At 46.5% G+C, this 24806-nt stretch overlaps 1 protein-coding gene across 5 annotated transcripts in view; it reads right to left on the reverse strand.

Annotated features, from left to right (window-relative positions):
• LOC145356032 (tRNA (32-2'-O)-methyltransferase regulator THADA) overlaps positions 1 to 24806 on the reverse strand; it is a 177160-nt gene that overhangs the window by 51890 nt on the left and 100464 nt on the right. For all 5 annotated transcript variants that reach the window (XM_080208620.1, XM_080208618.1, XM_080208617.1 and 2 more), the window contains exons 17-26: positions 22038 to 22186; positions 20575 to 20718; positions 18256 to 18360; positions 17150 to 17347; positions 13728 to 13878; positions 12591 to 12834; positions 9567 to 9803; positions 6317 to 6521; positions 5827 to 6033; positions 1349 to 1590 (exon numbers count right to left, since the gene is read on the reverse strand). In XM_080208620.1, the coding sequence (XP_080064746.1) occupies positions 1349 to 1590; positions 5827 to 6033; positions 6317 to 6521; positions 9567 to 9803; positions 12591 to 12834; positions 13728 to 13878; positions 17150 to 17347; positions 18256 to 18360; positions 20575 to 20718; positions 22038 to 22186 (1882 nt within the window). The remainder of the gene's footprint in view (positions 1 to 1348; positions 1591 to 5826; positions 6034 to 6316; positions 6522 to 9566; positions 9804 to 12590; positions 12835 to 13727; positions 13879 to 17149; positions 17348 to 18255; positions 18361 to 20574; positions 20719 to 22037; positions 22187 to 24806) is intronic.

Below are 24806 nucleotides of genomic sequence, written 5' to 3' on the forward strand. Positions count from 1 at the left end.
AGAACCCCAGATAGAAAAAAAACTGAAGATATGTCATATAAATATGCTTAAAAAGTACTTTGATAGAGAGGTAACTAAATAGTCGTGAGGAATCAGGTAAAGGAGGTGAAGGTCAAAAAAGACAGTAGGACTAGGGGGCACAGCCTCAAGATAAAGGGGAGGCGGTTTAGAACGGAGTTGAGGAGGAACTTCTTCACTCAAAGGGTGGTGAATCTCTGGAATTCTCTGCCCGTTGAAGTGGTGGAGGCTGCCTCGCTAAATATTTTTAAGACGCGGGTTGATGGGTTTTTGATAAGAGAGGGGATTAAGGGTTATGGGGAGAAAGCGGGAAAGTGGAACTGGGCCACGACAGATCAGCCATGATCTTATTGAATGGCGGGGCAGGCTCGAAGGGCTAGATGGCCTACTCCTGCTCCTATTTCTTATGTTCTTAAGGTGGAAGTTTCTGAAACTTTCTTTGAATTGAACTGGATAAAGAGGAAGTGCTTAAAAATTTAAATGAAACACCAAGTTACCTTCCAGATAAAAATCCAAGTGATTTGAAAGAGCAATTGCATCACATAAATCTATGGGTGGAATAAACTGGGGAGAACACATTTGGCAATACATGATGTAGATATGGAGATTTCATTCCAATAAGACAACATCCAGATTGAATCCAGTAAAATGATCCAGTAAAATAAAGTGGAACACAAAGTTAAATTAATGCTTCAGAGTCAAGTTAGAGCAACTGGAGTTCGCCAATTGTAAAGGTACCAAATCTGGGTGGAACACTAAGGCTGTGTGGCTTTTTGAAAAGTGAATACAGCGATGAAAGCGTTAAAGACCGTGTGTGGTGACAGGTGAAATCGCAAAGATGACAGTGTGGGGACAAAGCCTGATCTGGACAGCCAGTTAGCTGTCACCCTCAGAGCAGCAGGACATTGTGCAATAAAATTACTGGAATCTTACAGATCAGAAAATTTATAAAGACTATGCCATCAAAAAGGACTTTAGCTCTGAGTTTAAGTTGATCTTTTTGGAAATGTTTAAGAAGTACTGTCAACTGTGCAAAGATATTCTTGTATTTTAAGTGTACTTTTTCCCTTTTGTTTTAATAAATGTTTAACTTTAGCATAAAATCATCACAATTGTTCTGAGACTTCAGGAAACCTCCTCATAATACACAAATTGCAAATCTGGTCAGGCAGCTGTTTCAGATTCCTTTTAATCCCTGTCCTCACTAGTACTGCACACCAGTGTTATAGTGAAAGACTTGAAGCAAGCTTCACTACAGGGATGATGAACTATATCGATAGACACCATTCTGCCCCACGTCACATTCCACCAGCAAAGTCCATGTCCTTACCTCTCAGCCAGGAGCAGACTCACTACACGCAGTGCCTGACAGTGTAGAATGGGTCCATACTTTGCCACTTCCATGTTACACAATAGAATCTCAATGCAGCGCAGTCGCTCTTCTAGGTCTTCGGGTATTGCCATCGACTTCAACTCCCATTGCTTTTCCTGCAGGAACACGATTGCCTCCAGCCAGTTTTTTAAAAGGTCCAAGCTCGGCTTCTCCTCCAATAACACACTCTGTAGGTTACTCTATGCATACCAATTAAAAAACATTGATTCTGTCAGTGAATCCTGCTGATGATCATGAAGCTAACACCAACTGTGTTAGGCTGTGCATCTTCAGAACATGAACACAGAATCAGTCAGTGCCTGAGGGACAAATAATAGAAGATCATAGATTCTCTATAATATAGGAATAACATAATATAATAAGAGGAACTTGCACAGTTTGACCACAGAAAATGGGAAAGTGTTGGAGGCCCAGATGAACTTCATCCCAGGTTGTTGAGGGAGGCAATGCAGGAAATTTCAGGGGCTCTGACACTAATCTTTAATTCCTCACTGGCCACAGGGTAAGTGCCAGAGGACTGCAGGACAGCTAATGTGGTTCCACTTTTCAAAAAGGGTGGGAGAGATAAACCAGGAAATGACAGGCCAATGAGTGGTAGGAAAATTATTCGAGAAAATACTGAAGGAGAGGATTAATATCCACTTGTCAGAAGGAGACCATGCCTAGCAAATTCGATAGCATTTTTCAAAAATGTGGTAATGTTTGTGGATGAGGGATGTGCAGTTGATGTAGTTTATATGGATTTTAGCAAAGCCTTTGATGAAGTCCCATATGGAAGTCAGAGAGGGTTAAAGTACTTGGAATTCAGCAAAACTTGGCGAGGTGGAACAGAAACTGGCTTAGTAACAAAGGGTAGTGGTAGAAGGCTGTTTTAATTACTGGAGGCCAGTGTCCAGTGGTGTACCACTTGCACTGGGGCCACCACTGTTTCTTATAAACATAAAAGAAGATTTATAGGACATTTGCTTTCATCAGTCAAGGCACAGGAGGCAATGTCGGAGTTTTACAGAATGATGGTTAGGCCACAGTTGGAGTATTGTGTGTAGTTCTACAGGAAGGGTGTGATTACATTAGAGGGTGTACAGAGGAGATTCACCAGGATGTTGCTTGGGATGGAGTATTTAAGCTGTAAGGAGAGACTGAAGAGACTTGAATTTTTTCTTTTGAGCAAAGAAGACCGAGGGGAGACATGATTGAGGTGTATCAAATTATCTAGGGATATGGACAGGGTGAATAGGAAGCAGCTGTCCCCTTGGTTGAGGGGTCAGTCACAAGGAGGTATAGTTTTAGGTGAGGGGCAAGAGATTCAGAGGGGCCTGGGGGTAAAAAAAACACTGAGGGGGTGAGAATTTGGAATGCAAATGGGAAGGTAGTGGAGGCCGGAAACCTTACAACCTTTAAATGCATTTGGGTGAGCACCTGAAATGTCAAAACAATCAAAGATATTGGACAAGTGCAGGAAAATGGGATTAATGCACCTTTAGTGGTAGATACTGTCAGTGTAATCGTGATGGACTGAAGATCCTTTCCTGTGCTGTATGACCCTATCACTTTGTAACACCATCATGGAAGGCTGTTTTGCTTCAAACTGCTCTGTACGTCACATAGTACTTTGGTTTTAATCTCTCCTCATCTGTTAAACCTCATTCTTAGTTAAACCTTCAGTGAGAATTAACACTCTAGCAACGGTACTCGAGTGAGAGTCAGCACCTTTAGGAACTGTATCCCAGTGAGAGTCAGCACCTTCAGGAACTGTATCCCAGTGAGAGTCAGCACCTTCAGGAACTGTATCCCAGAGAGAGTCAGCGCCTTCAGGAACTGTATCCCAGTGAGAGTCAGCACCTTCAGGAACTGTATCCCAGTGAGAATCAGCACCTTCAGGAACTGTGTCCCAGTGAGAGTCAGCGCCTTCAGGAACTGTATCCCAGTGAGAATCAGCACCTTCAGGAACTGTGTCCCAGTGAGAGTCAGCACCTTCAGGAACTGTATCCCAGTGAGAGTCAGCACCTTCAGGAACTGTATCCCAGTGAGAGTCAGCACCTTAGGAACTGTATCCCAGTGAGAGTCAGCACCTTCAGGAACTGTATCCCAGTGAGAGTCAGCGCCTTCAGGAACTGTATCCCAGTGAGAGTCAGCACCTTCAGGAACTGTATCCCAGTGAGAGTCAGCACCTTAGGAACTGTATCCCAGTGAGAGTCAGCACCTTAGGAACTGTATCCCAGTCAGAGTCAGCACCTTCAGGAACTGTATCCCAGTGGGAGTCAGCACCTTCAGGAACTGTATCCCAGTGAGAGTCAGCACCTTCAGGAACTGTATCCCAGTGGGAGTCAGTAACATCGGGAACTGTATCCCAGTGAGAGTCAGCACCTTCAGGAACTGTATCCCAGTGAGAGTCAGCACCTTCAGGAACTGTATCCCAGTGAGAGTCAGCACCTTCAGGAACTGTATCCCAGTGAGAGTCAGCACCTTCAGGAACTGTATCCCAGTGGGAGTCAGTAACATCGGGAACTGTATCCCAGTGAGAGTCAGCACCTTCAGGAACTGTATCCCAGTGAGAGTCAGCACCTTCAGGAACTGTATCCCAGTGAGAGTCAGCACCTTCAGGAACTGTATCCCAGTGAGAGTCAGCACCTTCAGGAACTGTATCCCAGTGAGAGTCAGCACCTTCAGGAACTGTATCCCAGTGAGAATCAGCACCTTCAGGAACTGTATCCCAGTGAGAGTCAGCACCTTCAGGAACTGTATCCCAGTGGGAGTCAGCACCTTCAGGAACTGTATCCCAGTGAGAGTCAGCACCTTCAGGAACTGTATCCCAGTGAGAGTCAGCACCTTCAGGAACTGTATCCCAGTGAGAGTCAGCACCTTCAGGAACTGTATCCCAGTGAGAGTCAGCACCTTCAGGAACTGTATCCCAGTGGGAGTCAGCACCTTCAGGAACTGTATCCCAGTGGGAGTCAGTAACATCGGGAACTGGATCCCAGTGAGAGTCAGCACCTTCAGGAACTGTATCCCAGTGAGAGTCAGCACCTTCAGGAACTGTATCCCAGTGAGAGTCAGCACCTTCAGGAACTGTATCCCAGTGAGAGTCAGCACCTTCAGGAACTGTATCCCAGTGAGAGTCAGCACCTTCAGGAACTGTATCCCAGTGAGAGTCAGCACCTTCAGGAACTGTATCCCAGTGAGAGTCAGCACCTTCAGGAACTGTATCCCAGTGAGAGTCAGCACCTTCAGGAACTGTATCCCAGTGAGAGTCAGCGCCTTCAGGAACTGTATCCCAGTGAGAGTCAGCACCTTCAGGAACTGTATCCCAGTGAGAGTCAGCACCTTCAGGAACTGTATCCCAGTGAGAGTCAGCACCTTCAGGAACTGTATCCCAGTGAGAGTCAGCACCTTCAGGAACTGTGTCCCAGTGAGAGTCAGCACCTTCAGGAACTGTATCCCAGTGAGAGTCAGCACCTTCAGGAACTGTATCCCAGTGAGAGTCAGCGCCTTCAGGAACTGTATCCCAGTGAGAGTCAGCGCCTTCAGGAACTGTATCCCAGTGAGAGTCAGCACCTTCAGGAACTGTGTCCCAGTGAGAGTCAGCACCTTCAGGAACTGTATCCCAGTGAGAGTCAGCACCTTCAGGAACTGTATCCCAGTGAGAGTCAGCACCTTCAGGAACTGTATCCCAGTGAGAGTCAGCACCTTCAGGAACTGTATCCCAGTGAGAGTCAGCACCTTCAGGAACTGTATCCCAGTGAGAGACAGCACCTTCAGGAACTGTATCCCAGTGAGAGTCAGCACCTTCAGGAACTGTATCCCAGTGAGAGTCAGCACCTTCAGGAACTGTGTCCCAGTGAGAGTCAGCACCTTCAGGAACTGTATCCCAGTGAGAGTCAGCACCTTCAGGAACTGTATCCCAGTGAGAGTCAGCACCTTCAGGAACTGTATCCCAGTGAGAGTCAGCACCTTCAGGAACTGTATCCCAGTGAGAGTCAGCACCTTCAGGAACTGTATCCCAGTGAGAGTCAGCACCTTCAGGAACTGGATCCCAGTGAGAATCAGCACCTTCAGGAACTGTATCCCAGTGAGAGTCAGCACCTTCAGGAACTGTATCCCAGTGAGAGTCAGCACCTTCAGGAACTGTATCCCAGTGAGAGTCAGCACCTTCAGGAACTGTATCCCAGTGAGAATCAGCACCTTCAGGAACTGTATCCCAGTGAGAGTCAGCACCTTCAGGAACTGTATCCCAGTGGGAGTCAGTAACATCAGGAAGTGTATCCCAGTGAATTATTGACTCCTATATTAAACATGCTGCATAAATCAAAGTTGTTTTGCTTTCATTTAATTTACTTACAATGAAGCATCAGCCACACTGCGCAGACACATTGCCAGTTTGTTATCCCTACCCATATTAGGCAATTGAACATTACCAATAGCAGCTTCAGTATCCAAGGGCCAGCCAGCTCCTCCTTGCAGCCATTGTGCTCTGTAATCCAGGTGAGCACAGCAACGCAGATCTCAATGTCATCACACAACAGCCACGTGCCAATCTGCTCCAACTGATGAGTGCTTCCTGTTCTCACCGCATAGGTACACAGGAAGTGAGTAACAGCTCTCCGAAAGATCCCAGAGCCAATCTAGGCACAAAATCATCACGGGTCACACATCTGGGAATCAACAGTACGTCAAAGCTCATCTTAGTATCAGAACAAGCAGCCATCACGGAAAGTCTATAGTTCCAGAAGCATGAAAATAGTATTGTAATGGCTAGAGTGGTATTGGACTTGTTTCACTGGGAGAGTGAGGAGATTTGAGAGATAGCTTTTAATAGAATCTTTACATCAGTTACGTTTCCCATATTCTTACAGTCCCATTAAGAGATATTCTCCTTTTGGATACAGCTATAAAGAATTTGTGTACCATCAGTCTGGATGGAGGAGACTCTAGTTCAGCAAGCATTCGCAGCTGGAGATTGCTCAAGAAATCCTCACTGCTCCAGTTCAGCACAAGTGAAACCACCTTCAGGTAGGCAGCTCGTATCAGAGGGCAGCGCTGAGCAGTGCTCGCCAGCCACAGCTTCTCTTCCAGACAGATCTGCACGTCATGGAGCTCCTGGGGAGAGAAGCTGGAAAAGAAACAGGTTTCCTTACAATTGTGTCAGGAGATTGTTATTGTTTAAAATCCTGCCTCAGTATTACACACAAAACAGTGCAATACTGAATTTTAAATCCAGCAATAGTGGAAAGATGCTATAAATGTGAGAAAGGACGATTTCTAAAATAATGTATCTTCCATTCACAATGAGTGGCCACTCAGAAGATATTTGGTATCGAGAAATGCTCCCAGGTCTCCTAATGTTGATTTCAATTCAACACTGTTGCTCTAAGTTCCTCCCAAATGGAGCCGAAGGTTCCATTCACATGAATAAACTCCAGTGTCAGGCTGAACAATTGGACATGAGAACCTGTCTGCTGGGATCTCCTGTTTCTGATAACCAGAAATCCCAAGTCAGCCAGCATTCCTCCAGAATGAGGGGGGATCTAATAGAGGTTTATAAGATTATGAAGGGGATAGATAGAGTAAATGGTGGTAAGCTTTTTCCGCTATTAGAAATGGATAGAACGAGGGGTCACGGGCTTAGGGTGAGGGGGGCTAGGTATAAGACAAATATTAGAGGGCATTTTTTCACGCAAAGGGTAGTGGGGGTGTGGAATGCACTGCCGAGTAAGGTGGTGGAAGCAGGCACGCTAGGGTTGTTTAAGAGTCACTTAGATAGCCACATGAGCGGTCTACATATAGGGGGATATAGCAGGCCTTACTAAACATTGTAGGCTTGGGATTACGTTTTTGCCTCAGGGATGTTACAGTCTTTGCCTGTTTAATAATGAATTTTTTGTCTCCACAGGCATTTAAGTCCACCTTGTTGACCAGCAAGGGGCATGCATGCGGCAGGTTGTAGTGGGCTGCTCTTGGACGTTGCTTCGGGAGTTGCCTATTGCTTCATGTCGTTAGTGTGCTTAAACTGGACCATCTCGAGGGCAACATGACAGCTCAGAGACTATCTCTGTTGCTGTGCGGACACATGGATTTGGGCCTGTGTCTGTGGGAGTTTGCACGTTCTCCCCGTGGTTGCGTGGGTTTCCTCCGGGTGCTCCGGTTTCCTCCCACATCCCAAAGATGTGCTTTTAGGCTGATTGATTGGGTAACAAATTGTCCCTATATTGGACCTCCCTGATCCTCGCACATTAGGCGTAGACTAAAATCATGAATAGGTCACTGAGACAATGGGACGGCGGCGCGGGCTCGTTGGGCCGAAGGGCCTGTTTCCCGTGCTGTGTTGTTCTTTGTAATCTTTGTAAGATAGACCTCGGATGGCGGTTCTGCAGACTCTAGAGTTATGGCTATACCGGGAGATGTGGTGTATCAAGGTTTGGGTGAATTGGGTTCTGAGTGTCTCACAGAAACAGTGGGAGGCCTTTATCAATCTCAGATTTCAAGTTAAGAATTGATCTCGCGTATAAATAGTAAAAACACGTGGAGTGAATCCAGTAGGGAAGTAAAAAGGAGGCAGAGGGCATGGCTTTGGGACTAAATGAGTACTCTGCAGCTGCCTTTACCAAGGAAGAAGATGCAGTCTCAGTGAAAGAGGCGTGGGGGAGGGGGGGTGTTGTTGCGCTGAGACACTGAATTGGATAATAATTGATGCAAGAGGAACTGAAAGGTGTCTGTACTTAGGAGCAGATGCATCCAGCACTCTGAGGGAAATTGCAGAGGGACTGGCAATAACCTTCCAGTCCTCCTTAGACACACAGGCAGTGTCGGAGGAATGGAGAATGCACGTGTTACGGGTTTGATCAAAAACAGGTGCGAAGGATGAACCCAGCAAAGACAGTTCAGTCAAGAAAAAACGTTAAGAATCGATATCCAGGACAAAATTAACAGTCGCTTGGATAAATGTGGATTAATTAAGGGAAGTCAGCATGGGTATTTTTGAAAGGAAAATCAGGTTTAACTTATCCGATTGAGCTTCTTGATGAGATACAGCATGTGCCAACATGAGTAATGCAGTTGATGTGGTATATGTATAAACCTCTAAAAGGAATCTGATAAAGTGATATGTAAAAGGCTTGCCTTTCATGTATTACTTAAAATAAACGGGATAGATTATGACAGCCAGAGTTGACAACAAAAAGTTGTTCCTATAAGAATTAGTCACAGATTGAAGGCTCTGCACAAGAAGTGAGGAAGAACCTTTTCATGCAGCAAGTGGTAATGACCTGTCAGTCGCTGCTCACGAGGCTGCTGGAAGCAGAGAGAACGAATGATTTCAAAAACAAACTCAATGAGCATCTGAGGGAAATGAACTTGCAGGGCCACAGGTAATGAGACAGGCTGGACCACTCTAGTCACTGGCATGGTGCCAATGTGTCAAATGGCCTCCTTCTGTGCCATTGTGATTCTATGACCTTGGCACCAGACAGGAGGTATACCATGTGAGACACACAATTCTGTTCACAATGTCACCCTAGTTGTTGAAACTCCTACACTTCCCTCCTCCTCAATGTACATAGCCCCCTGCTCCAAGGTGCCATAAGTTTATGTTCAGCTTGTCCTCCTGACAGCCTTTATCCACATCTTCACAGATAATAAATACTGTAACTGTTGGATAGGATCAGTTTCTATGGATTCTTGTTCTCTGTCTCACCTGGGATTTCGTTTCTCTGAACACTGTTGGCTGCACCAACCTTGTTCTCCTCTGTACAAGATATGACTGAGGGTGAGAGACTTCTCCCCTTCCCTGATGTGTCAGAGTGTCTCCAATTCACATTCCAGCTGAATGTCTCTGAGCCACAGAAAGAGTTAACAGAGATCATGGCTGGGTATGTGTTCACTTTGGGCAGTCTTACCATCCACAAACTCCCAAAGACTGCAAACCAAATACGCAACTTGCATGTCTTAATACAGGGATTATTTATATTTTACATCTATTTTTTAATTTGTTGTAAAGCATTTTTTTTTCTGTTTCTACTAATTTGCAAATAGCGGTAAAACTCTGGACTTAACATTGAGCAAGTACTGGAATTCTGGGTATCAGCTGAACTGGAATGCCTCCTTGAGCGACGATTGGAGTGGTGTGATTATGAACTTGGAGTTGAGGTGATTGACTCACCAGCCTGTCTCCAGTCCAGCTTCCAGGAGAGCTCCTGCCTGCAGCAGTCGTCCATGCAGTGCATTGTGGGATGTAGTGTTGCCACAAAGCGGTAGGTCTCCGATTAATGCTGCCAGGACCTGGCCGTATTCTGAGAGTGGGACTAGTGCAACAAGAGCCTTTGCAGACATCACATGCACACTGTGAATCGAATTGGCTGCCAACTGGGACAAAGGTTGGAGAAATCTGGCGCAATCACTGTGGAGGATACATAAAACAGTCAACGCACTTGATCCAATACTTCAGTCCACAAGTGAGTCTATCAGATTACAATTGTCTCAGTGACATGGAGCAGAGCCCCTCAACATGCATGCAATAATTGTGAGTCAGACATTTGTTAATATTCCTGTGATAAATCTCTCTCTGGAGTCTGAGTTCAGTAATATTGGTGATTACCATTTTAGCCACCCACTCTTCCCACAAATACAACCCTCACTGACCCTTCAGCCCAACACAGTTAAAAACTGGATCTGTAGCCAGTAGCACAAAGGGAAAAATGGGGACAAAATGTAAAAGTGTAGGGCGCATTCTGAACAAAGAATGACAACACTGGAAGTAGACATGGGAGAACATGCAAATCCCACACAGGCTGGAATTGAACCTGGCTCCCGAGTGCTATGAGGTAATACTGCTAATCACTATGACACCGCGCTGCCCAAAACAATGGACAAAAGAAAATAAAACAGGGAGTTGATTAGAGGCAGATGTCTGGAGAAATGATGCGATGCGAACTAGTCCAGCAGTAAAAAAAAAGTTTACAGATATACACAACAGCACTAGCACAGCGGTTAGCACAGCTGCCTCACAGCACCAGGGACCCGGGTTCAATTCCCGGCTTGGGTCACTGTCTGTGTGGAGATTACACATTCTCCCCGTGTCTGCGTGGGTTTCTTCTGGGTGCTCCAGTTTCTTCCCACAGCCCAAAAATATGCAGGTTAGGTTGATTGGTCATGCTAAATTGCTCCTAAGTATTAGGGGGCTGTCAGGTAGATTAGTCGGGTAAATGTATGGGTTAACAGGGATCGGGTCGGGTTGGGATTATTGTTGGTGCAGACTCAATGGGCCGAATGGCCTCTTTCTGTACTGTAGGTGTTTTATGATTCTATATGACGAGTGAAAACAATGAGACTACAGAAGGGATAACATCAAAGTGGAGGGACACATACCTGCCAAAAGCTGACTCCACAGGGTGGATAATATTAAAGGAAAGGACATGGTATAACTGTAGAACACTAACCAAGGGGGAGAGAGAGAGACAGTGAACTATCAGAACCACAGCAGTGGCAGGTCTTGTCTTCCAAAAGACGTTATCACCTCTGCTGAACCTAAAACTATTTCCTGGACACAGCCACCTTAACCTGTGTGTGGTAATGATTTGCTGGATTTAGCTCAGATTACTTAATGTTGGATGTTGTTTGGGAAATAAGGTGTATCAGAATTCAGGTAATTGTAGGCAGTTGGGAACCAAAGGATAGTTTCATATAAAATTGTGTGTGTAAAGTCATGTGTGCTTAAGGGTTGGAGCGTTTTATAATCCTTCTTGTCTTTTTTTTTGTTTTTCATTAAGTTGATAGATGCACTTTATTAAATGTTCACACAATGACTGGCATGTTCCTCACTAGATTATACACTGTTCCTCACAATATACTAAAAAAAATTTACACCAGTAAGAATGGGTGTTCCAACTTACCTTTCATGTAATAAAAGGGACAGTGTTAGCATGGATATGATTTTGGCTGAGTGAAAGGAAACTGAAACTGAAACTAAAGGTTGTTAAGAAGGCGTACGGTGTCTTGGCGTTTATTGGTAGGGGGATTGAATTTAGGAGTCGCAGCGTAATGTTGCAACTGTACACTACTCTGGTGCGGCCGCACTTGGAGTACTGTGTGCAGTTCTGGTCCCCACATTACAAGAAGGATATGGAGGCTTTGGAGAGGGTGCAGAGGAGGTTTACCAGGATGTTGCCTGGTATGGAGGGGAGGTCCTATGAGGAGAGACTGAGGGATTTAGGGTTGTTTTCGTTGGAAAGAAGGCGGCTAAGAGGGGATCTTATTGAAACATATAAGATGATTAGAGGTTTAGATAGGGTGGATAGTGATAGCCTTTTTCCTCGGATGGAGAAAGCTAGCACGAGGGGGCATGGCTTTAAATTAAGGGGGGGTAGCTACAGGACGGATGTCAGGGGTAGGTTCTTTACCCAGCGGGTGGTGAGGGATTGGAATGCCCTGCCTGCTACAGTTGTAAATGCGCCTAGTTTGGGGGCGTTTAAGGGATCTATGGATAGGTTTATGGACGAAAAGGGATTGGTATAGGCTAGTGGGTCATTGTTTTTGTAACTGGTCGGCGCAACATCGTGGGCCGAAGGGCCTGTTCTGCGCTGTAATGTTCTATGTTCTATGTACTATGAATAGTGGTTAATGGATATTTTTTGGACCGGAAGAAGGGTTATATGGAATTCTCCAGGGGTCAATGTTAGGTCCCTTGATCTCCCTGATTTATAGTGGCATGGTGGTGCCAGGACTGGGTTTGATTCCTGGCTTGGGTTACTATCTGTGTGGAGTTTGCAAATTCTCCTCATATCTGCGTGGGCTTCCTCTGGGTGCTCCATTTCCTCCCACATTCTGAAAGACATGCTGGTTAGCTGCATTGACCCAAACTGGTGCCAGACTGTGGCAAATAGGGGAATTTCACAGTAACTTCATTGCAGTGTTAATATAAGCCTTATTTGTGACTCATAAATAAACTTTAACTTGATTTTTATATATACTATATATAAAAATCAACTTAATTAAACAACAAATTATATAGAACACAATTTGAAAATTTGCGAATGGTACAAAGCTTGGAAAGATTAGGAAATATCTCACTGAGGAGCGGGGAAATGTCTCACTGAGGATGGGGGAAATATCTCACTGAGGATCAGGAAATGTTTTGTGACTATTAAAGAAATGATGATTGCTGATTAGGAATGTCTCACTGTCTTACCCATGAGTGTCATCTACACTAGGCTGGAGTTTGGCCAGCAGAGTAAGAATGGGGTGCAGTGAGGGGTAGAGATGAAGATGTCCTTCTTCAGTGGCAGAGTCTTGGCTTGTTGCAAACTGCAACTCCTTAAGGAGTAGACTCTTCAATTCTGGATAGTGCATGAAAAATGTCCTAGACGTCATCCCACTCTTTGCTGAGTCACCACCATTGCTCTTCTGACCCAGTATACGACAGGTCAAAGCACCTGGAAGGAAGGAGTCACAAATCCAGTGTAGGTGAAGGACAGAGAGAGGGGGAAAAAGGACGGAGAGAGGGGGAAAAAGGACGGAGAGAGGGGGAAAAAGGACGGAGAGAACGGGGTAAAGGACGGAGAGAGAGGGGAAAAGGACGGAGAGAGCGGGGAAAAGGACGGAGAGAGGGGGAAAAAAGACGGAGAGAGGGGGAAAAAGGACGGAGAGAGCAGGGGTAAAGGACAGAGAGAGGGGGGAAAAGGACAGAGAGAGGGGGGTAAAGGACGGAGAGAGGGGGTAAAGGACGGAGAGAGGGGGGAAAAGGATGGAGAGAGAGGGGAAAAGGACAGAGAGAGGGGGGAAAAGGACGGAGAGAGCGGGGAAAAGGATGGAGAGGGGGGGAAAAGGACAGAGAGAGGGGGGAAAAGGACGGAGAGAGGGGGGAAAAGGACGGAGAGAGGGGGGAAAAGGACGGAGAGAGGGGGGAAAAGGATGGAGAGAGCGGGGGAAAAGGACGGAGAGAGGGGGTAAAGGACGGAGAGAGGGGGGAAAAGGATGGAGAGAGAGGGGAAAAGGACAGAGAGAGGGGGGAAAAGGACGGAGAGAGCGGGGAAAAGGATGGAGAGGGGGGGAAAAGGACAGAGAGAGGGGGGAAAAGGACGGAGAGAGGGGGGAAAAGGACGGAGAGAGGGGGGAAAAGGACGGAGAGAGAGGGGAAAAGGACGGAGAGAGAGGGGAAAAGGACGGAGAGGGGGGGAAAAGGACGGAGAGAGAGGGGAAAAGGACGGAGAGAGGGAGCAAGAGAGAAAGTGGAAGGAGGATGGAGAGTAGGAGGAGGAGGAGGAAGAGTGGTGGGAGGTAGAAGGAAGATCTATTTGAAGAAAATGCTTCCAGTCACACCACTTACTGAAAAGTTGAATGGCTGCATTGCGCATGGCCCAGGATGCAGAGCTCAACCCTCGCAGGCACAGGGCAGCCATATTGCTGGTGTATGTTAATACAGCTGATCCCAGGACTGAGCTCCGAGTTAGAGTTTGTAACGTGTGAATTGAACAAACCTGGAAAATATGATCAACAGATAAACAGCCAGAAGTGCAGTAATGCACAATACAATCCGGCAAAAGGGATACCTGGAAGAGAATTACGGACCGTTGATAACCACCAACGTATAGATTACCCCTAGATGCCTGTTGTTCTACAAATAAATTACTGGAATCTCTAGATTAGATTCAAGTCTGCAAGTCTATCCCTGGGATCTGCCGTTCCACACATAAATATTCAACCCCTAGATCAGATTTGTGTTTACTATAGTTGGAAGTACTTGTTGTTCTGTTCCTAAACCACCCAAACTATTCCATCAGATTGAATATCTAACTTAACGCGTATGGAAATACAGAGAATCTGCAGCGCGCAACTCTGACATTCAGTCAAATCAGTCTCTGTTACTGTTCAATCACCACATGAGCACATCACATTCATCAGGCTTAATTTAGAAAGTTTGGAGGAAAAGGAAAAATAACAAGGGAACCAAAGAGAGTACAAGCGGCACAGTGGTTAGCATAGTGCTGCCTTACACCCCAGTGATCCAGGTTCAATTCCAGCCTTGGTCTGTTTGTATGTTCTCCCCGTGTCTGCGTGGGCTTCCTCTGGGTGCTCATGTTTCCTCCCACAGTCCAAAGATGTGCATATTAGGTGAATGGCCATGCTAAATTGCCCCATAATGTCAGGAGAACCAGCAGGGTAAATAAGTGAGGTTACGGGGATAGAGTCTGGGTGGAATTGTCATCGGTGCAGGATTGAAGTGCCAACTGGCCCCCTTCTGCAATGTAGGAATGTGATTATATTCTACGATTTTAAGAGATAGGCAGTTAATATATAAATCGAAGATCTGTAGAAGTATTCAAAAGCATGAGTTATCTGGACAGACTAGGAAGCGAGAAACTGCTCACTGGTGCAAGGATAAGAACATAAGAACATAAGAAATATGAGCAGGAGTAGGCCATCTAGCCCTTCGAGCCTGCCCCGCCATTCAATAAGATCATGGCTGATCTGTCGCTGCTCAGTTCCACTTTCCCGCTTTCTCCCCATAACCCTTAATCCCCTCTCTTATCAAAAACCCATCAACCCGCGTCTTAAAAATATTTAGCGAGGCAGCCTCCACCACTTCAACGGGCAGAGAATTCCAGAGATTCACCACCCTTTGAGTGAAGAAGTTCCTCCTCAACTCCGTTCTAAACCGCCCCCCTTTTATCTTGAGGCTGTGCCCCCTAGTCCTACTGTCTTTTTTGAGTGGGAAGAGTCTCTCCACCTCTATCCTATCCATCCCATTCATCATCTTATACGTCTCAATGAGATCTCCCCTCATTCTTCTAAACTCTAACGAGTACAAGCCCAGTTTATTCAGCCTCTCCTCATAGCTCAACCCCCTCAACTCTGGTATCAGCCTAGTAAACCTCCTCTGCACTCCCTCCAAGGCCAAAATATCTTTGCGCAGGTGCGGCGCCCAAAACTGCACACAGTACTCCAGCTGCGGCCTCACCAATGCCCTATACAGCTGCAGCAAGACCTCCCTACTTTTATATTCAATCCCCCTCACTATGAAGGCCAGCATCCCATTTGCCTTCCTGACCACCTGCTGCACCTGCAAACTGGGTTTTTGCGACTCATGCACAAGGACCCCGAGGTCCCTCTGCACCGTCGCCTGCTGCAGTTTTTCGCCCCGTAAGTAATAGTCCTTCCTACCATTATTCCTACCAAAGTGGACCACCTCACACTTGCCAACATTAAATTCCATTTGCCATTTCCTGGCCCATTCGCCCAGCCTATCTAGATCCTTCTGCAGACTCTCCACACCCTCCGCACAATTTGCCGTTCCCCCAATCTTGGTGTCATCAGCAAATTTCGACACCCTACACTCGGTTCCCTCCTCCAGATCATCTATATAAATGGTAAAAAGCTGAGGCCCCAGCACCGACCCCTGGGGCACTCCACTAGTCACCATCCGCCAATCCGAATAGCACCCGTTGACCCCCACTCTCTGCCTCCTATTTGACAACCAATCCTCTATCCACGCTAACACCCTACCCCCAACTCCATGTCCCTCGACCTTCTGCAATAACCTCTTGTGAGGTACCTTGTCAAACGCCTTCTGAAAATCTAGAAAGACCACATCCACCGGCTCTCCTCTATCCACCGCCCTAGACACATCCTCATAGAACTCCAGTAAATTTGTCAGACACGACTTCCCTTTAATGAAACCGTGCTGCGTCTGCCCTATCAAGCAATTCCTCTCAAGATGCCTCGCAATTTCCTCCTTAATGACAGATTCTAACATTTTACCTACCACAGACGTTAAACTAACCGGCCTATAATTCCCCGCCTTTTGCCTGGCACCCTTCTTAAACAACGGCGTAACATTAGCCGTTTTCCAATCATCCGGCACTTCCCCGGAATCCAGCGACGTCTGGAAAATAACCACCAAGACTGTTACCAGAGAGGCGGTGCTCGACAGACTGGAGGGGCTGATTGTGGATCATGAACAAGAAGGCACCGATTTAAGGTAATTGGCAAAGAAGCAATGGTACACAGTACAAACTCTCACAACTCAGCCAATGTTGTCTACCTGATATGCTGCAGGAAAGGATGCCCCAAGGCATGGTACATTGGGGAGACCATGTAGACTCTACAACAAGAGATGAAATTTCACCACTTGACAATCACCAAGCAAGACTGTTCCCTTCCTGTTGGCGAACACTTCAGCGGTCATGGGCATTCGGCCTCTGACCTTCGGATAAGCATTCTCCAAGGCAGCCTTCATGACACACGACAGTGCAGAGTCGCTGAGCAGAGACTGATAGCCAAGTTCCGCACACACGAGGACGGTCTCAACCTGGATCCTGGGTTCATATCATTATCTATAACCCCCACGACTTGCCTAGACTGCAAAATCCCACTAACTGTCCTGTCGGGAGACAATACACATCTCTTTAACCTGTGCACCCCCACAGCATCAAACCTACTCTCTCATACATACTGACACTCCCTGTGACAATTTTTAGTCCATTCTTCAAATTATTCACGTCCCTTTAGACTTTCCTTTGGTATAGATATATAAATTAACATACCTCCCAATGTGATACCATCTGCAAATTTTGAAATCATTTGTCCTCAGCTTGTATTCAAACCATTGATGTGCACAGTGGTCACAAGCAGTCCAAGAACAAAATTATATGGGACTCCACTACCCTCTTTCAATACTTTGATAAACTGCCCTTAACTCCAAGTCCCTGGTTCCTTCTTTGGATGTATATAGTAACTGCCAATACTGACCTGAGGGAGATCGATTGTTTGATCCCAATCACTGGACAGAGGAACATTGGCGATATCTAGTAATGTCTTCATGCAATAGTGGAGTAGGGGCTGTGACTTGCTCTCCTCTCCAGCCACCACACACAGTAGCAACATGGGCAACCCCGCTGCCCTCCGGGTAATCGAACTGCTCCGAGGGCCCTGCAGACCCGATAAACCCTGGATATAATCAGAAAGTCAAAGATGAAGCAAACAATTGATGTATGGGACAATGATCATGGTACCCAGAAGGATGAGGCAGTATGGTAGCACAGTGGTTAGCACTGCTGCTTCACAGCTCCAGGGTCCTGGGTTCGATTCCCGGCTGGGGTCACTGTCTGTGTAGAGTTTGCACATTCTCCTGGTGTCTGCGTGGGTTTCCTCCGGATGCTCCGGTTTCCTCCCACAGTCCAAAGATGTGCGGGTTAGGTTGGTTGGCCGTGCTAAGAAATTGCCCCTTAGTGTCCAGGGATGCGTAGGTTAGAGGGATTAGTGTGTATAATATGTAGGGATATGGGGATAGGGACTGGGTGGGATTGTGTTCGGTTCAGACTCGATGGGCCGAAGGGCCTCTATCTGCACTGTAGGGTTCTATGATTCTATGATTAGGTTAGGTGTGGAACAGGAAAACCAAACAACCCACAGAGAGAATAACTAACAAGGGAAAAGCCAAGGTCAATGGAGTGAGAACAGGTCTGGGCTCAATCAATAGGAGTCAAAGATTGACAGCCCAAATGGTAACTGAACAACAGTCTACCTTTAAAGAGGAGACCATTTGGGCACAGGGAAGATATAGCAGAGCACAGCAACCAAATAGTGCCTGGGGTTTAGGGCCTTCACACGAGACCCAGTATCAGATTTTCACACTCAGTGATAGGACTGATTCAAGAAGTGGTGCTGTTACCATCTCCGTTCATTCACAGTTCCAGTCTGCCTGTGCAACAGACACCATACCTGGGGAGGAGGCCTTTCACCTGCTTACCTGCTCTGCAAGTTGGCATCAGGTCAGTTGAACTGGGATAGGACAATAAATCAGAAGTGTTGAACCTGTGTACACCAGTGCCACACCATAAATGGGTCTCAAGTACCTGCTCCAGGATCTGTCGGGGAATCGCCTTCAGTTCTGGAGCCTGTTGTTTCAGCAGAGATGCACAGAACCTGGTAAATCCAGCACTGCACCCTTCCACTACTCCCTGCAGATAGACAGTACAACTGGTTTGTTCAAACATTCACAACCAGGTGGATTACAGATACATCTGGCTTATGCTGTGTGGCTGTTCTTAGGATTTTGGTAGCTGCTGTAAAACTGTATTTGGTATTTCACTGGATCCCGTGTGACTGGTGGGCAACAGTGCTGAACCCGTGTGGAGACTGAGTGCAGCAATCAAGCAGTGAAAGTCTGGGAAATGCCTTCAGAAAATCACTGACCAAAGCAACATCTCCAAAATGGCTTTAATTACATCATAACCACAGAGGGAGCTAATCGGTGAATAGCCGTACTGCTTCTAGAAAGTAGAGGCATAGCACCTAAACCCCATAGAATGTACATCCTGCACCATGTGGGAAAGCTTGGGTGACTACACGTGCAGGAATTGTTATCAGCTTGAGTAGCTTGAGCCCTAGAGGGTGCATTTCCGGGGCCAGCAGCCGCCACTCTGAATACAAGCACATTCTGAGCCTCATAATGTGCTCAGGGAGGCTAAACAGGCCCCTCAGCAACTTGAGCAATTTGGTTGTCCCACCGACTATATTATGGGAGACTGCTCAGAGAGTCTCTTCAAGCTAACCTGAAGATTAACTGGAAGCTGACATTCAGTTTCTCACTTGGGGGGAAATCCTGCCTCCCAGGCCTATGGCCACTACTGAGACTAAAGGCAATCCCACCAGTGTCAAAGCCAAAAGAACCAGGTAAGACCAGAAATCTGTGGTAGGGATAGGAGGAGATAGTACTTGAAATGTGTGGGAAGTTAGGGGATCATGATGGGGATCATGGGCAGATCTTATGTGGTACTTTATCAAATGATTTTTGGAACTGGTTTCCTTTTCTCGATTCCCCTTCATGAAGCCATGCTGACAGTGCTTAATTATACTACGTATTTTTAAATGCTTTGTTATTACATCCTTTATCACGGACTTTCACATTTTCCCAATGACATGAAATGCCATAAGTTTCCTGATTTTGTACCTGTCCTACTTCTCTAGGTATGTATCACCATTTTTATCCCTAAGAGTTCCTATATAGATTAAATTAATATTGTGAGAGGGGAGCTATTAAGAGTCTTGAAAGTGGTTTCACTATTGGCTTGGGAGCAGGGTAATGGTGGATAGATGTTTGTGTGATTGGTTCCAGTGAGGTTTCACGGTACCAGTTCCCTTGCTTTTTGTGCTATTATCAATGTTTTAGACTTGAATGTAGGCAACGTGATTAATTAGTTTACAGATGGTATACAGCTATGTGGCTGATAATGAAGCCGAGAGCTGTACGCTGCAGGAAGAAATCAATGGACTAGTCAGGTGGGCGGGACAATGGCAAAATGAGGAAGGGGCACTTGGAGAAGCCTAACCAAGCAAGGTGGCACACAACAAACAATAGGATACTGAGAGGGGTAGAGGTACAGACAACCTTGGAGTGAATGTCCACTGATCCATGAAGAAGGCTAGACATGGTGGTTATAGAGGCATGGGCATACTTGCCCTTATCTAATAAAGCATAGAATATAACAGCAGGAAGATTATGCTGGAACTGTACCAAACAGTTAGGCCAAGGCTGGGGTACTAGATACAGTTCTGGTTACTGCACTAGAGGAAAGATACAATTACACTGCAGAGGAAAGAGGAGAGATTTATAAGGGTATTGCCTGCACAGGAAAATTGTAGTTAGAAGGAACGATTAGGTAAGCAGGGCTTGTTTTCTTTGGAATAGAGAGGGGCGGAAGGGGAAGGCTGAATTGGAGGGTATAAAATTATGAAGGACTGATATAGAGTTGACAGGCAGGCCTAATCCCCCACCATTGAGGGGTCCATAACCAGCAGTATATATTTAGGCTAAGAGGTGAAATGTGAGGGGAGGTTTTTTCACCCAAACTGTGATGGGGATCTGGAACTCACTGCCCAAAAGGGTCGTAGAGCCAGAAACCCACATAACATTCATGAAGCATTTTGATCTGCACCTGAAGTGCTGTAACCTACAAGATTATGGATGAAGAATTGAAAAATATTTACACTGACACGTGAGAGATATCTGACCTCTCACCTAATCCCATTTTCCAGCACTGAATGTTATGACGTGCCGAGCGCTAATCCAGGTTTTCTATGATTCTATGGCTGTTTGATATCCTCATGTCTTACTATGTGACTGATGGTTTAACATCAAGTGTCATCCTTCTCCTTGAATCGTAAGTACTCACCCAGTGCCGACATTTCAGAAGAATGTTCAGGAAAATTCCTGCCATGTCCTGTATCTGAGTCACAGAGAGCAGGTGGACGGTATCTACAGAGGAATGGGCTGGAAGTACAAGCTCCACCAGGTACCCCAGGAGCAGCCCAAGCTCCTGCCAAAGAACAAAGACAAAGCATTACACTTTCCACATCTGCTGATAACCTTCCAGAGCCTTAACCTCAACCAATCCACCAGCAATTTCCAAAGACCAACACATCTGTACTCTCTGGAATACAAAGTGAAAATAACACTAATCAAGACATCAGTCACAGCTCAACCATCAGCTGGATGTTTAATTAGACAAAGCTGATTGCACCGCCTACAGGCTGCCCGGGGCCCACCTACAGGCTGCCCGGGGCCCACCTACAGGCTGCCCGGGGCCCTCCTACAGGCTGCCCGGGGCCCTCCTACAGGCTGCCCGGGGCCCACCTACAGGCTGCCCGGGGCCCTCCTACAGGCTGCCCGGGGCCCACCTACAGGCTGCCCGGGGCCCACCTACAGGCTGCCCGGGGCCCTCCTACAGGCTGCCCGGGGCCCTCCTACAGGCTGCCCGGGGCCCTCCTACAGGCTGCCCGGGGCCCACCCACAGGCTGCCCGGGGCCCTCCTACAGGCTGCCCGGGGCCCACCTACAGGCTGCCCGGGGCCCTCCTACAGGCTGCCCGGGGCCCTCCTACAGGCTGCCCGGGGCCCTCCTACAGGCTGCCCGGGGCTCTCCTACAGGCTGCCCGGGGCCCTCCTACAGGCTGCCCAGGGCTCTCCTACAGGCTGCCCAGGGCCCTCGTACAGGCTGCCCAGGGCCCTCGTACAGATGCCTTTCAGTTACTGATTGGAGTGAAGAATTGATGCTTTGGTCAGTATCTTAGCTTTGATATCCCTTTTGCTCTTCGTTCCTATTCAGTTTTTGCATTTCTTACCACTTGCTTTCTATCCCTCTGTTACTGCTTATATCCCTCCCAATCTATTAGGGATTCCTGTTTACATTGCAAGCCCCTCCTGTTTTCTCTGTCTCGAAACTACCTGTTGACTGTATATTGATGAACTCAAATACTTTGAGTATCTCCCAATGTATTTGTGCAAAATCAACTCAGATCATTGTCTGAGAGGAATCTGTAATGTATCAAACTGCCACTTCTCCAGAATAAGTCACCTTGGCTCATGCTGATTAATCCATAGAATCCCTACAATGCAGAAGGAGGCCATTCAGCCCATCAAGGCTGCATTGATTCTCTGACAGAACATTTTACTCAAGCAGCACCCAGAGAAAACTCAAACATGGGGAGAATGTATAAACTCCACACACACACAGTCACCCTGAGGCTGGAACTGAACCGGGGTCCCTGGTGTGTGAAGCAGTAGTGCTAATCACTGTGCCACCATAAGGGACCTATTGAATGAATATTTCCCAGTATCAGGTTTACTGAAGAACTCACCCGGAGTGTAACCCAGCAGCAGGTTAGGATTAGCCTGTCATCCTCGGTTAACAGCACCGAGTCCTCTCCAACATCCTGCTCCAGACCCTTTCTTGCAGCTATTACAGCCTTGATAGCAATTCCCATATCGGCAAGGGATGGAGCTGTATCTGGAAAAAAGGAACACAATGATTCATTTTGTCATCCCCTCTCTCGATCAACTCTGGAATCAAATCAACAGTTTGGGTGCTTTGTCTTTTGAATAACAGAAATGTGGGCAATGGGACTAGCTTAGGGATTTTAAAAAAAGGATGGAATATAAACCTCTATGGCTCTATGAACAGAAAGCAGGAAGCAGTTGCAGATCAGAGAGTAATTAAAAGGAGCTCTGGATTGATTAGAGCCTGGGCTCTGATGGACTTTGTCTCAGGAATATAAAAGAATTGGCCAGTTCGCAGCTGATGCACTGGGCAGAATTTTCTCACTTTTTGACCTTGCATCAACTCAGGTGGAGGAAGTGGAGTGTAGCGGCAGATTTCACTGCCAGCTTTTCCCACCATACTTACTGACACAGAGTCAAGTGTTAGATCCAGAGGACAGGTCCAATAACATCACACTCTGCATGAGCATGCCCCACCATCAACATCGGCTCACATCAATGCCCCAATGTCATAAAAATGATAGACAGACTGAAAGAACTCCCCCACACTCATCACGGAATCACTCCTCCCCACCCCCCACCCCGGACACAGACTCCCTTCTCCCCCCGCAGGGTTCTGCCCGAGCATGACCCTCTCCCCCAGGACTGTATTTACCTGTGTGCCCCAGGGGTTCTATTTGCTAGTTCTCAGTTTTGAAAAACCTGTTGCAAACTTCATCAACATGACAGCTCATCATTGGGGTTTTTTTGTTGGGGGGGGGGTGCGTAATATTCCTACATGGGAGGGGAGGGGGGGGTGTAACAGCAAGGTGGTCTGCTAATCATAGTCAAATGTATTCAAGTTGGGTTCCCATCATTGTATGATGGAAATCCTATTACATCGTTGGCTACAGTGAAATCCTGGTGTAAAAGCTGTTGTGGGTCTCCCCTGTTGTTTCACCACCCCTCTGTCATTCCCGCCCACTGAATAAGGGGGTGGAAAATTCCAACCCCCTCCCCCGGTTTAAATTTACCAAAACCCCTTAGATTCATGTTCCTAAGATTGGGAGATCGCAAATGTTACTCCATTATTCAAAAAGAGAGGGAGGAAAAAAGGGGGAACTACAGTCCAGTTAGCCTAACATCTGTCAGAGGGAGAACGTTGGAAGCTATTATTAAAGTGCAGGGCAATGGGATAAACTCAAGGTAACCAGGAAAAGTCAAGATAGTTTTGTGAAAGGGGAATCATATTTAACCAATGTAGTGGAGTTCTTTGAGGAAATAACATGTGCTGTCGATAAAGAGGAACCAGTGGATGTACTGTATTTAGATTTCCAGAAGGCATTTGATGGAAAGGTCTGTTTGAGCTTGGATGGGATTTTACGGTTTTGGGACAAGAGAGGCTGTAAAAGCCTGCCCCACGTTTGTAGTACTGTGTACATCAGTGTTGGTCACCTTATTTAAGGGTGTATGTTAATACGTTGGAAGCAGTTCTTGAGAAAGTTTACCTGATGAATAACCAGAATTACTGGGTTGTCCTATGAGCAAAATTTGGACAGGCTGGACTGAAATCCACTGAAGTTTACATGAATAAGAGGCGACTTGATCGAAACATACAAGATCCTGAGGAATATTGACAGGGCGGATGTGAAGAGGATGTTTCGTCTTGTGGGAGAATCTAGAACTAAATTTAAAATTAGGGGGTACAGAGCGTTGCCCATTTAGGGACAAGTCTCTAAGAAATCCCCCCCCCTTCATCTGAACTCCAGTGAAAACCTAATCTAACCTAATCAATCTCTCCTCATAAATCAGTCCTGCCATCTCCGGAATCTGCCTGGTAAATCTTTGCTACACTCTCTCAAAAGCAAGAACATACTTTCTCAGAAAAGGAGATCAAAACTGCACACAATACTCTAGGTGAGGCCTCACCAAGGCCCTGTTTAATTCCAACAACACATCCCTGCTCCTGTACTCAAAACCTCTTGCAATGAAGGCCAACATACCATTTGCCTTCTTTATCGCTTGCTGCACCTGCGTGCTTTGGCAACTGGTGCACAAGGACACCCAGGTCCTGCTGCACTCTCCCCTTTCCCAATTTACAGCCATTCCTGAAAAGATGGTGAGAGACTAGACTTTGAATTTGGCAGAGGTGGATAGATTTTCAGTAAGCAAAGGGGGTGATTTGTTATCTGGATAGCGGGATGCAGATCTGAGGCGACTATCAGGTCAGCCGTGTTCTTATTAAATGGCAGAGCAAGTGTGAGGGATTGAATGGCCCATTGCTGCTTTTTGTTTGTATGTAATAACAAATACCAGGGAGTGGGAATCAAAGTAAAATAACTCCTTCGAGGCTGGTGTTCCTTCGCCAAACTTCGATTTATTTAGATAGATGTCAATGCTCCCACCCCAATTCCAGCAGCCCCAGTACAGGCACAATATTGGCATCTACCCAGCAACGTGGAAAACTGCCCATTACACAAAAAGGCAGGACAAATCCAACCTGGCCAATGACCGCCCCATCAGTCTACACTTATACATCAATACAATGATGGAAGGGGTCATCAGCAGTGTTTTCAAGCAGCATCTGCTCAGCAATAATCTGCTCAGTTTGAGTTTCAGCAGGGTCACTCAGCTCCTGACCTCATTACAGC

Source organism: Carcharhinus amblyrhynchos, chromosome 20, assembly GCF_965287045.1.
Source record: "Carcharhinus amblyrhynchos chromosome 20, sCarAmb.v2.hapA, whole genome shotgun sequence".
Lineage (NCBI taxonomy): Eukaryota > Metazoa > Chordata > Chondrichthyes > Carcharhiniformes > Carcharhinidae > Carcharhinus > Carcharhinus amblyrhynchos.